General features: G+C 46.5%; 1 protein-coding gene across 2 annotated transcripts; it reads right to left on the reverse strand.

Moving 5' to 3' along the window:
- Positions 1 to 27: 27 nt before the first annotated feature.
- Positions 28 to 13,400, reverse strand: LOC135523875 (VPS35 endosomal protein-sorting factor-like). 2 transcript variants are annotated; one of them, XM_064950871.1, is made up of 29 exons: positions 13,296 to 13,400; positions 12,848 to 12,947; positions 12,411 to 12,596; positions 12,060 to 12,179; positions 11,928 to 11,952; positions 11,716 to 11,795; positions 11,485 to 11,613; positions 11,308 to 11,392; positions 11,093 to 11,149; positions 10,896 to 10,992; positions 9,927 to 9,974; positions 9,731 to 9,824; positions 9,295 to 9,495; positions 7,687 to 7,733; positions 3,819 to 3,930; positions 3,572 to 3,688; positions 3,424 to 3,477; positions 3,170 to 3,313; positions 2,980 to 3,065; positions 2,758 to 2,838; positions 2,623 to 2,686; positions 2,394 to 2,492; positions 2,084 to 2,161; positions 1,877 to 1,991; positions 1,635 to 1,774; positions 1,382 to 1,547; positions 979 to 1,097; positions 724 to 870; positions 28 to 617 (listed from the first exon to the last, which is right to left on the reverse strand). In XM_064950871.1, exons 1-29 carry the CDS (start codon positions 13,310 to 13,312, stop codon positions 519 to 521), a joined length of 2,907 nt encoding a protein of 968 aa, XP_064806943.1. In that variant the 5' UTR covers positions 13,313 to 13,400; the 3' UTR covers positions 28 to 518. The 2 variants fall into 2 exon arrangements, with proteins under 2 accessions (XP_064806943.1, XP_064806942.1); XM_064950870.1 differs by having other exon boundaries at positions 10,896 to 11,004.
- Between the last annotated feature and the right edge of the window lie 51 nt (positions 13,401 to 13,451).

Consider the following 13,451-nt stretch of genomic DNA (forward strand, 5'->3'; position numbering starts at 1 on the left):
TGTTACAAATGCACAACACCGCCATGGTTTGGTTTTGCTTTCTTCAATCACGTACGTTCAGAAATTTTACAATGATATACAAAATGTTAGCACAGAATGGAGAAACTTAATTTCAGTACAGTACAAATCCATAAACAAGTATACAATCACTGAAATGCAGGGACTTAACAGCATTGCATGAATCTGTTTTTTTGTTAGTTTGTTTTTATCTTTCCAACAATGGCGTACCAAGGACCTGTTTCCAGGGCTATCTAGCTCCAATCCTTGAGGACTGATCTGTCTTGAGTTTTCATATCAATCTGTCAATGAATTAATCCGTTGATTGGCTATGGAGTCTACACACCTTAGTTTACGAGGTCCAAATGAAATACTGAAAGATGAAAATCAGAACATTTAAAGCACTCCAAGATCCTGGTTGACAGATCGTGGGCACTAAACAGAGAATGCAATTGCAAGGCGAGACAATCCCTCCAGTGCACATAGATATATGGAGGAAAAAGGGGGTGTAGTCGATGTCCTCAGGTCCTGGACTGCAAGGTGAGGCGGTGGAGCATGTCTGAAAGGTGAGCCATGTCTGGCTGCTGGGCCTGGTGCTTAATAAACTCTAATGTCCGCACCTGTCGAGAAATATGTTGTGTGTACAGAGATTATGATTGGACTTCTACTGTATCTCTCCAATGTTTTATTGTTCCTATGGCTACAAACGGCCTGTGTTTTACTCACGGAGGTGCGTGTGTTGCAGTAACCCTGCTTGTGGCTCAGATTCCACAGGTTGACAGCCAGCTGGTTGAGTTTGTTGTTGCGTAGGTCCCCGTGAGCTAGGAGGCAGCCAAACAGAGAGAAGGCCAGACTACCCTGTCTATGGACACTCTACAACAGAGGAAGGGATAAGAGAGAGTTATACATGTTTATGAATATATACAAAAAAACAAATGTATGACTATTCTATTCTCAGGACACTGGCATAGTGCGTCCTACCTCATCTCTACCCAAGGTCTTGAGGTGGTCCAGCACTTGTCCAATCAGAGTTTCACATAACTTGTTGATCTCTGCCAAAAACTTGGGATCTCCTCCATAAAGTGTTTCATTTGAGTCCACTGGAAAAGAGAAAGGAAGGATGTGTGTTAGCTGGCTTTGACTCAAATTATCCTTTAAGTTCACACTCTTCTATATTTCTAGCCTATTCTGAGAGACCAATAGCATATGGCCCTCTGATAGTGGGTTCGATTCCCGGGACCACCCGTATTTTTTTTTTTTTATGAATGCATGACTGTAAGCCACATTGGATAATAGTGTTAGCTAAAAGCCATATAGTATTATATTACATGCCACATAAACCTGAAACGTATGGGAGAAGAGGGTGTGTGTTTCTGGGTAGTACCTTTGGGGATGGAGTAGAGGTAGCTCTCCTGACTCATGGCAGCCAGTAGTGGCAGGGCGCTGATGTAGACATGGACCTTGGCGTCACTGTTGTCCTCCCAGGTGTAGTCCTGCACCATGTTGAGCAGCCCACGCACAAGGAACAACACCCCTGCCTCTGGGTGGTCCTGGACACACACACAGGAAGTACTTCCTTGACATCTATTTCTTTAGTTATTTCAAGCATTATGGGAAAAGCAGGGATGTTTCCTTACCGGCACAACTAGTAGTGCTGACAGGAAGTTGTTGATGAAGTCAAGCAGGAAGCCCTCAGAAGAGCGCAGTTTGCCCTCGATACTGATACTGCGTGGCACCTCTGGCAACACACTGACCGCTGCCTTCAGGAATGCATCCGCTAGGAGAGAGCGATAACAGTGAATGAGAATTCACTTCAGAACTGGTGAAAACCTCAGGACTCTGGGTCTGTCTATTCTGAACAGAGCACACGCAGACTCACCCTGGGAAAGACACTGGTTGGCCAGGGCCACCTGCCCAGACAGCAGGTAGAGGTTGAGGCGGCTGAAGATGCTGGTGAGGGAGGGAATGGTGATGAAGCTGTATGCAGCACATGCCTGAGAGAGAGACCGAGGATTCAGTGACGCATTAGTGGCCATATTGAGGACACAGATGTTGGGGTTATAGAGAGTGAGGTCGCATGACCCACCCTGACAAAAGCAGCAGTCTTGCGGGAGTGGCTCCCCCTCATCACACGCCTCGTCTCCATGGCCAGCTGGTTCACAGTCTGAGAGAAGAGGACAAAAGTTATGCGCGTGTGTATGTGCAGTATATATATACGACCACGACAAAATGATTAAAAAAAGGTTAAGCTAAATTCACATCAACTGTCAAAAGAAGATGGGCTTTGTATTGCAACGCAAAGCAGAACCGCGTCGAGGTGTGGTCCCACATGCGCACACAGATAAGACGATGAAGGTAGGATATGGTGGGTCCCTTGGCGGCTGTGCTGGACTCACGTGGATGAGCTGCACCAACACTGGCTCCAGGTTACAGAAGGTGGCCCGGGCCTCCACACAGAAACTCAGCTGCTGCTCAAAGTCACGGCCAAACGACACCTGGAGAGAGAGAGGGAGGGAGAGAAAGAGGGAGAGAAAGAGAGACACTAGCCGTCACCCTTGGAAATGCAGGAGGGGAAGGAGTGTCTGGAGACCCAGAGGATGAACAGTCTGAGTCGAAGACACTCACCATGCGTATGAAGCCATTGATCAACAAGGCCAGAGATCTCTTCTCGTCCTCCAGCGTCAGAGCACTAAGGGACACAGAGAGAGTAGGGTAATTTAGAACACACACACACACACACACACACAGTTGTCTACTTACTTGACAGAGTCGTGCATGGTCTTGCAGACGTGGAGTAGAGCGTTGAGGATGACAGGATCTCTAGTGGGCTCCTGCTGGTGTCTGAGAAGACAGACAGTCAGACAGACATGAGGGTTAGACACGGACACTTCACACGTATAGTGCGGAAGAGACATTTCGCTTGGGTGACATTAGCCACGTTAGCATGACAACAGCAAAAGGTGTCGGCTAAACCAGACGTACTTGATGAAGACATCCATGATGGAGAGACACACCCCCACCCTGACGCTGTCCTTCTGGAACATGTCCATGAAGGGAAGGAAACGCTCCTGAGGAGGGGGGGGGGGGTCACAGAGATACTAGTTAGATCTACCCGCTGATAAAACACAAGTGATTGTGTTTGAGACTGGAGAATGACAACACCGAGTCTTACCATGGAGAAGAGGACAGAGAAGTCATGGAAGTAGGTGAGGATCTTCCGTATCACGGACTGAAGCTGAGGATAGGCATCCTCAAAGGCCCGGTCTGGGGTCATGTGCTTGATGATGTCAGAGAGCACAGTGTTGACCTCACGTTTCTGGGAATAAGAACAGAGAAAAATGAGGATTATACAAGCCGGAGTCCTTTCGAGACCCTTGTGCTCAGAACTCTTTCAGTGGCAGCGCTGTAGTTCTCTTGGACACTCACAGTGAAGTGACGACAGGTGAACTCCACCCAGATCTCAGCACAGTTGATGTAATCCTGGAATAAGAGAACGAAACATTTGCAACCCTTTGTCAATGTGAACCACCAGGCACGCCTTCATTGTCTAAGAGGGTTGTTATTTGCTCTGTACCTGTGGACTTCGCACTTTGGTGATGACCTTCCAGGCCTCATTGAGGATGGGCAGCCTTTCCGCCTCAGGAGGGTCAGCACAGGCCAGGCTGCGGCCCAGAGAGCCAAACAACAGGTGCTAAAGGAGGACAGAGAGAGGAAGTTGAAGAGTAAACAACACAGATACCAGTTAAAAGCTATATTGGAGGCAGAAGGGAGGGGCAACGATGCTATTTTTAGAGCACATGGTGAATGTGGATGTGTCTAACCTTAGGGAATCCTGCCTCATCACAGTCCTTGATCATGCCGATGAAGTCGGTGGCTCTCGTCGCGATAAACTCCGCCCTGAACGCCCACATCACCGAGTTCAGCAGCAGGTCACTGTGGGGAAATCAACATTAGTTGAGACTTAATGCCCAGGTTTGGCTTCCTGTGGACATGGATAATATACTGTACATCTAGTTGATTTTTATATGAAACTTCAAAACCAAAACGACAGCCTCGGGTAAGGTTAAGGGGGGGGGTTTATCTTTGTTAACAACAACTGGTGCGCAATCTCTAATGTTAAGGATGTCTCGACTTCTTGCTCACCTGAATAGAATACCTCATGATGACCTGCAGACCATACTATTTAACAAGAGCGTTTATCTATACAGAACAAAAAATATAAACACAACATGTAAAGTGTTGGTCCCATGTTTCATGATCTGAAATAAAAGTTCCCAGAAATGTTCCATATGCACAAAAAGCTTATTTCTCAAAAATGTTGCATCTCTGTTAATTTGACTGCATCCCTGTTAGTGAGCATTTCTCCTTTGCCAAGATAATCCATCCACCTGACAGGTGTGGCATATCAAGAAGTTGATTAAACAGCATGATCATTACACAGCTGCACCTTGTGCTGGGGAAAATTAAAGGCCACTCTTAAATGTGCAGTTCGTCACACAACGCAATGCCACAGATGTATCAAGCATTTGGCATGCTGACTGCATAAGTGTCCACCAAAGCTGTTGCCTGAGAATTGAACGTTCATTTCTCTACCATAAGCTGCCTCCAATGTCATTTTAGAAAATTTGGCAGTACGTCCAGCTGGCCTCACAACCACAGACCCCATGTAACCACGCCTGTATCAACGACGCGCTCACGAAGGATGTTGTCCAATGAAGAGGATGCTAAGCTACATGACTATTTCGCTAGCCTATAGTCGTGGCCAAAAGTTGAGAATGACACGAATATTATTTTTCACAAAGTCTGCTGCCTCAGTCAGTTTGTTTGATGGCAAATTGCAAAGTCCCTCTTTGCCATGCAAGTTAACTGAATCTCAAAAATACATTTCCACTGCATTTCAGCCCTTCCACAAAATGACCAGCTGACATCATGTCAGTGATTCTCTCATTAACACAGGTGTGAGTGTTGACGAGGACAAGGCTGGAGATCACTCTGTCATGCTGATTGAGTTCGAATTACAGACTGGAAGCTTCAAAAGAAAGGTGGTGCTTGGAATCATTGTTCTTCCTCTGTCAGCCACGGTTACCTGCAAGGAAACACATGCCGTCATCATTGCTTTGCACAAAAAGGGCTTCACAGGCAAGGATATTGCTGCCATTTATTGGATCATCAAGAACTTCAAGGAGAGCGGTTCAATTGTTGTGAAGAAGGCTTCAGGGCGCCCAAGAAAGTCCAGCAAGCGCCAGGACCGTCTCCTAAAGTTGATTCAGCTGCGGGATTGAGGCACCACCAGTACAGAGCTTGCCCAGGAATGGCAGCAGGCAGGAGTGAGTGCATCTGCACGCACAGTGAGGCGAAGACTTTTGGAGGATGGCCTGGTGTCAAGAAGTGCAGCATGAAGCCACTTCTCTCCAGGAAAACCATCAGGGACAGACTGATATTCTGCAAAAGGTACAGGGATTGGACTGCTGAGCACTGGGCTAAAGTCATTTTCTCTGATGAATCCCCTTTCCGATTGTTTGGGGCATCCGGAAAAAAGCTTGTCTGGAGAAGACAAGGTGAGCGCTACCATCAGACCTGTGTCATGCCAACAGTAAAGCATCCTGAGACCATTCATGTGTGGGGTTGCTTCTCAGCCAAGGGAGTGGGCTCACTCACAATTTTGCCAAAGAACACAGCCATGAATAAAGAATGGTACCAACACAACCTCCGAGAGCAACTTCTCCCAACCATCCAGGAACATTTTGGTGACGAACAATGCCTTTTCCAGCATGATGGAGTACCTTGCCATAAGGCAAAAGTGATAACTAAGTGGCTTGGGGCACAAAACATTGATATTTTGGGTCCATGGCCAGGAACTCCCCAGACCTTAATCCCATTGAGAACGTGTGGTCTATCCTCAAGAGGCAGGTGGACAAACAAAACCCCACAAATTCTGACAAACTCCAAGCATTGATTATGCAAGAATGGGCTGCCATCAGTCAGGATGTGGCCCAGAAGTTAATTGACAGAATGCCAGGGCAGATTGCAGGGTTCTTGAAAAAGGGTCAACACTGCAAATATTGACTCTTTGCATCAACTTCATGTAATTGTCAATAAAAACCTTTGACACTTATGAAATGCTTGTAAGTATACTTCAGTATTCCATAGTAACATCTGTCAAAAATATCTTAAGGCACTGAAGCAGCAAACATTGTGGAAATGAATATTTGTGTCATTCTCAAAACATTTAGCCACGACTGTAGATGTATTGGGATTCATCTGATAACATTGAGGAGTTTACCACATCAGTCACCGGCTTCATTAATAAGTGCATCGACGTCGTCCCCACAAACTATCACAGACAAAGGGAAAGCCGTCCACGAGCTGCCCAGTTGACACAAGCCTACCAGACAAGCTAAATGCTGTCTATGCTCACTTTGAGGCAAGCAACACTGAGGCAAGCAACACTGAACCATGCATGAGGGCTCCAGAAATTCCACCATCATCCAAGACACCCTGGACCCACTCTAGTTCCCATACCGGCCCAACAGATCCACAGATGACACAATCTCTATTGCACTCCACACCGCCCTCTCCCACTTGGACAAGAGGAACACCTATTTGAGAATGCTGTTCGTTGAGTATAGCTCAGCTCAACACCATAGTACCTTCCAAGCTCATCACTGAGCTCAGGACCCTGGGACTGAACGCCTCCCTCTGCAACTGGATCCTGGACTTCCTGATGGGCCTCCCCAGGTGGTGAAAGTAGGTAACAACACATCTGCAATGCTGACCCTCAACGCGGGGGCCCCTCAGGGGTGCATTCTTAGTCCCCACCTGTACTTCCTGTTCACCCACAACTACCTGGCCACGTACGACTCCAACACAATCATTACGTTTTCTGACAACACGACGGTGGTTGGCCTGATCACCGACGATGAGACAGCCTATTAGGGAGGAGGTCAGAGACCTGGCAGTGTGGTGCCAGGACAACAACCTTTCTCTCAATGTCAGCAGGAGAAATGAGATGGTCGTGGACTACAGGAAACAGTGGGCCAAGAACACCCTCATCCACAGGAATATAGTGGAGCGGGTCGTTAGCTTCAAGTTCCACTGTGTCCACATCACTAAGGAATTATCATGGTCCACACACACACACACACACACACACACACACACAGCGTCACCATTGAGAGCATCTTGACTGGCTGCATCACCGCTTGGTATGGTAACTGTTTGGCTTCTGATTGCAAAGTGTTAAAGAGGGTAGTGCGTACGGACCAGTACATCAGTAGGGCCCCGCTCCCTGCCATCCAGGACCTCAACACAAGGCGGTGTCAGATGATGGCCCTAAAAATTGTCAAAGCCGCCCAAGTCATAGACTCTACTCTCTTCTACACTGCTGTTCTACACTGCTTTAACCCTACCTACATATCTACCTCAACCTCGTAACCCTGTACATCGACTCAGTGCTGGTACCTCGTGTAAATAGCCAAGTTATAGTGACTCACTGTGTATTTATTCCTAGAGTTATAATTATTTACAATTATTTCTCAAAGTAAGCTTTTCACTGTTTGTCTGCACCTGTCGTTTACGAAGCGTGTGACAAATAACATTTGATCTGTATTACAGGAACGTGTGCCACCACACGGCAACCCAGTGCATCTGGCTTCTAAAGAAATCCCTCTGGTGTAGAGGAGTACTCACTTATTCCCAAGCTTTTTGCATCTCTCCATCATCTCTGTTAGCAGGGCCTGCAATGGAACAATGGATGTCAAATAAACTCAGCAAAAAAAAAACGTCCCAAACCATAAACAATTAATGAACATGCACCTGTAGAACGGTCGTTAAGACACTAACAGCTTACAGACAGTAGGCAATTAAGGTCACAGTTAGGTCACAGTTTACTTAGGACACTAAAGAGGCCTTTCTACTGACTCTGAAAAACACACACAAAAAAAAAAAAAAAGATGCCCAGGGTCCCTGCTCATCTGCGTGAACGTGCCTTAGGCATGCTGCAAGGAGGTATGAGGACTGCAGATGTGGCCAGGGCAATAAATTGCAATGTCCGTACTGTGAGACGCCTAAGACAGCGCTACAGGGAGACAGGACGGACAGCTGATCGTCCTCGCAGTGGCAGACCATGTGTAACAACACCTTCACAGGATCGGTATATCCAAACATCACACCTGCGGGAAAGGTACAGAATGGCAACAACAACTGCCTGAGTTACACCAGGAACGCACAATCCCTCCATCAGTGCTCACTGTCCACAATAGGCTGAGAGAGGCTGGACTGAGGGCTTGTAGGCCTGTTGTAAGGCAGGTCCTCACCAGACATCACCGGCAACAACTTCGCCTCTGGGCACAAACCCACCGTCGCTGGACCAGACAGGTCTGGCAAAAAAGTGCTGTTCACTGACGAGTCGCGGTTTTGTCTCACCAGAGGCGATGGTCGGATTCGTGTTTATCGTCAAAGGAATGAGCGTTACACTGAGGCCTGTACTCTGGAGCGGGATCGATTTGGATGCGGAGGGTCATTCATGGTCTGGGGCGGTCTGTCACAGCAACATCGGACTGAGCTTGTTATCATTGCAGGCAATCGTAACGCTGTGCATTACAGGGAAGACATCCTCCTCCCTCATGTGGTACCCTTCATGCAGGCTCATCCTAACATGACCCTCCAGCATAACAATGCCACCAGCCATACTGCTCGTTCTGTGTGTGATTTCCTGCAAGACAGGAATGTCAGTGTTCTGCCATGGCCAGCGAAGAGCCCGGATCTCAATCCCATTGAGCACGTCTGGGACCTGTTGGATCGGAGGGTGAGGGCTAGGGCCATTCACCCCAGAAATATCTGGGAACTTGCAGGTGCCTTGGTGGAAGAGTGGGGTAACATCTCACGGAAAGAACTGGAAAATCTGGTGCAGTCCATGAGGAGGAGACGCACTGCAGTACTTAATGCAGCTGGTGGCCACACCAGATACTGACTGTTACTTTTGATTTTGACCCCCCCTTTGTTCAGGGACACATTATTCCTTATTATTCCACATGTCTGTGGAACTTGTTCAGTTTATGTCTCAGTTGTTGAATCTTGTTATGCTCATACAAATATTTACACATGTTAAGTTTGCAGAAAATAAACGCAGTTGACAGTGAGAGGACGTTTCTTTTTTCCTCCCCTGAGTTTACATGCCAGCGACTTATGGAGATATCCCCAATACAATAACTACATAACTGTTATCGGTGGATACTGTCGGACCACTGTGGATACTGTCGGACCACTGTGGATGTGTTACGCTGGGTGGCAATGTACCTCTGGTGCTCTGTAGGAGACACACTGCAGGATCCAGTGGATGGCGGGGGAGTAGAGGGTCAGGTAGACGGGGATCTCCACCCTCTGCAGGACCAGCTGGTTCTGGACACTGTCGCCGTGGATCTGACGGAACGTCCCCAGCAGGTCAAAGAAGTTCTTGTTCAGGCTGTCCTTCAGGTGAGGAGCCACCTCCATCCCAATCTGGCCCGGAGAGAGATGGATGCAGAGAGAGAGGGGATTGGTGGATACGAGTAGAGGAAGAAAATAGGGAGATTAGAGAGGGAGAAGAGAGAATTTATCCCATTCTCATGACTGAGCCAAAATGTAATACAGGGGGGGGGAGCAAGAGGGGCGGTTGAAATCTCTGTAAATGAGGGCAACCAATGAGAGAGAGAGAGAGAGTTGAGAGAAAATATGTTCTGGAAGCCAGTCTCACCCGACAGAGGTAGGCCCGGGCATACACGGCCACCAGGGGGTCCCCTATTCCCCGGATCATAGCTGTGAGGCGAGGCACCGTCTCCTGGATCCCACTGAGAACACAGAGAGATGGAGTGAAACCAGTGAGCGGACGGCCAGACGGATTAGAGAGTGGTGCTGGAGCGAGGTGGGGGAAACATGGGAGGGATACTAACCACTTGGTCAAGAAACGGTTACACTTCAGGAGAGCTACCTCAACATATCTGCATGTGGAGTCAAGGATTCAACTCAAACCACTGTGTAAGCATGCGATCAGAGACATAGGTAGATACAGTGAGCTCCAAAAGGTATTGGGACAGTGACACATTGTTTGTTAGTTTGGCTCTGTACTCCAGCACTTTGGATTTGAAATGATGCTAACAGACACACACATATCATACCCCCCAAAAATTGTTATTGTAATGATGAGAGGTTAACATGCCTTGGGGGGGTATGATATTTGTGCGTCTGTAACTTTCTCACTCATCATTATTCATGATGAATTCAGGACTATCCGTAATCATTGTGGAACTACCCATAATCATTGTAGCATCCACATGAATATAGAAGTGTTTAGAAATATATTAGATTCTTATTTACAGTTAAAAGTGACTCAAAAATGACACAATACATGATTTACCATTCATTTATGTAGGGTACAAAATAATCTGAAACGGAACCAAAAACAAACAGCAAACGCATCCAACAAGTTTGTAGTCACAAGCTTGATGCAATCATTGCATGTTAGGAATATGGGACTAACTACTAAACTTGACTACTTTAATACCAATTTTGACTACTTTAATACTTTTGTACCAAAACATTTTGTCCCCTAAAATGTGTGTGTGTGTGTGTGTGTGTGGGGAAAGGGGGTTGACGACTACGTAGCAAAATAGTTGTCATTTTTAAACGGTTCACCCGCTATGGATGAAAAATACCCTCAAAATTAAAGCTGACAGTCTTTACTTTAAACTCATAGTCATTGTGTTATTTCAAATCCAAAGTGCTGAAGTACAGAGACAAAAAAACAACACAAAATGTGCCACTGTCCCAATACTTCTGGAGCTCACTGTATATGGTAACTGTACATATGCATGAACAACTCAGTGTGCTACTGGAAAGTTGATGTGTATAATAAAGGATACAGTCGTGGGATGAGCTCTCTGATGGAGGCAATTTTGAAGAACCAGTTGAGGCAGGTCTCCTTGGCCGTGTCATTCACTTCATCAGCTGTAAAGGAGTCTGGAGAGGGATCTGAATAAATAATAACTTTAAAAAATAAAAAAGGAAGGACCATGGAGAGCACTTGGTGTGACACACCGACGCGACACACAGGACATACCTGGTAGGGGGCGAGGGTCAGAACACATGGACCAGATCCTCTCATACACCAGACGTCCTAAGAGAGAGAGAGACATTTTGGTCACCTAAAATAACGTGACCCCTTCCCGACAACAAATCAAAACCCACTACAGCATCCAATGTGAAAAATGTGACTATGTTACTATAGAATGCCCTGCTATTAATTGAAGTGACAGGCCAGTCCTCAGTACTTACCAAAGGTGTCCAGAATGTCTGTGATGAGGACAAACTTGCTTGGGTAGAACTGAATCACAGCTGTGTCTGACAGCAGCTTGGAGCACTAAGACACACACATACAATGACATAAGACAAACATAACGTCGTAAATATATTACATTGTAATAGATTTGCTACAAGTATTGCAATTCTGACCTGGATGACGATCTTGAGGGCCTTGACCTTCTGGTCGGAGGCCCAGGCTTCTTTTAGAGACTGGTTGAGCTCCTCGATACGGTTCACATAGTCCTGCTGGGACAGATTCAGCAACTCCCGCTGAGACCCCTGACGGCAGACGCACAACATTAGAGTCGGAAACACTAACATTCTTGGCAACAAAACTCAACAGAGAATGTTCTGACTGTAGATCCATTCTGCTGTACTTACCTCTTCCAGGTCATCCAGCTCCTCTAGGCGAGTTCGCACCTTCTCTGATACAGCAGAGGAGGCAAGACTGGGAGCCTTGCCTGGAGAATGACAGAAGTGCCACAACAGTGCACGTGTGCATGTTTTTTTGTTGTTGTCTCGACTCAATCGAGCAAGCTTTCAGAATAGGGGATCTGGTATATCAAAGACTATAAATGTTGGAGTAGACTTACCTTTCTCTGAGCCCATGAAGAGATTCTATCAAAAAAAACAAGAGAGAGAAGTCAGTCTTTGTCCCATTACCGAGGATGGGAAAGGGGAAAATGTTTCTCTTTGAGGGATCTTAAAGCATAATCATTGCTCACAATGGAGAGCTTCTCCGTGGTAGTGAACCTGGCAAGGATTTCTCCCCGTTTGGATGACCACGGTTCAAAGTCCACTCCAACCTCATCCTCCTTCTCCCTCCTCTTTCCTCTACCCAAGTCCTGAACAGAGCACAGAAAAAAAATATTTGAGTGAAAGAGAGCGAGAGCAAGAGAGAGGAGGAAATTGTGCATGTTGCTTTACTTTTAACATCCTTTTAAGAGACAACGCCTCCATAACGAGACACAACACAAATATCAGACCCCCCCCATCACCGTTGTCCCACTATCAAACCTCCCATCTATCCCTCAGTGAGTATTTCATTCTATTCACACCCCTAGTGAATCACTCACCCCAGTGGAGCTGCTCTGTGAGAGGGTTAGAGGGGACTCGCTGGCAGAGGCTGCAGCAAACATGGACAGGGGGTCCGTTCCATCCAGCATGGAGCTCAGGGGATCTGGTGCCACAGAGCTGGAAGAGGAGGAGGAGGAGGAGGTGCTGCCTTTACGCGCTCCCCTCCGCGACTTGGAGTCTGTCACCTGTGTGGTATGTATGGATGGGTGGATGTGTACAAGTTGTTTACTACTGGGCCACACACACACACACACACACACACACACACACACACACACACACACAGAGAGAGAGAGAGCTATGCTCAAGTGGTTAGGAACATGTTCTACGGTAGGATGATTTACTCTTGCATTAATGAAATTTAGCCTACATACAATAAGTATCAATTTCTTTGCCACATATGGTGTGCATCAACAACATACAGTGCCCTACTCACAGTGATGGACTTGAGGGGATGGTAGTCGCTGAACTCAACTGGGGCAACCTCCAGGCCACAGCTCTGCAGTTCAGACTCATACCTGCGTGCACGAGAGTGCCTGTCGCGGAAAACATATGTTACAGATTGATTTACTCAGAAGTCTCTGGAATAAACCTGCATTAATACAAACATAGCGCAATATTAGCGAAATATGAGGATGCTACACGTAGAAGTGTGTTCTTTTTCAGATTGTACTTTGATGCTGAATGTTATGCTCGCTGACATCGAGATAAGAAAAAAAAAAGTTGACAGCTCGTGAATTGTGACAGCAAGATCAGACAGACCACGCGCATTTTCATTTGTTTTTTTTATGCATTTAGCTATCTTGTTTTGATGTCAATTTCATACTCTTAAAGATTTAAAGGACACCAAAAACAGATTTAGGATCAGAAAAGATGCATCTTACCACTGCACAGCAGCCATTTTTCTCCAGTCATATGACGTCTACGCTTCCTGGTTGTAGTACCAATTTGGAGACGACACAGTTTTCTCCTCTAATAAGAGATTTGTCCAGATTTTATTTAAAGTACTCATTAAACATAAAAATCAAAAAAGGGATGGG

The sequence above is a fragment of the Oncorhynchus masou genome, chromosome 31 (genome assembly GCF_036934945.1).
Source record: "Oncorhynchus masou masou isolate Uvic2021 chromosome 31, UVic_Omas_1.1, whole genome shotgun sequence".
NCBI lineage: Eukaryota > Metazoa > Chordata > Actinopteri > Salmoniformes > Salmonidae > Oncorhynchus > Oncorhynchus masou.

What these genes read in the sequence shown, in the direction of transcription:
- LOC135523875 (XM_064950870.1), bottom strand. An exon ending in ATCCCCTCAAGTCCATCACT is followed by an intron (nt 12,597 to 12,847) that starts GTGAGTAGGGCA and finishes CATACCACACAG; the next exon opens with GTGACAGACTCCAAGTCGCG. An exon ending in ACTGCAACACACGCACCTCC is followed by an intron (nt 618 to 723) that starts GTGAGTAAAACA and finishes ATTTCTCGACAG; the next exon opens with GTGCGGACATTAGAGTTTAT.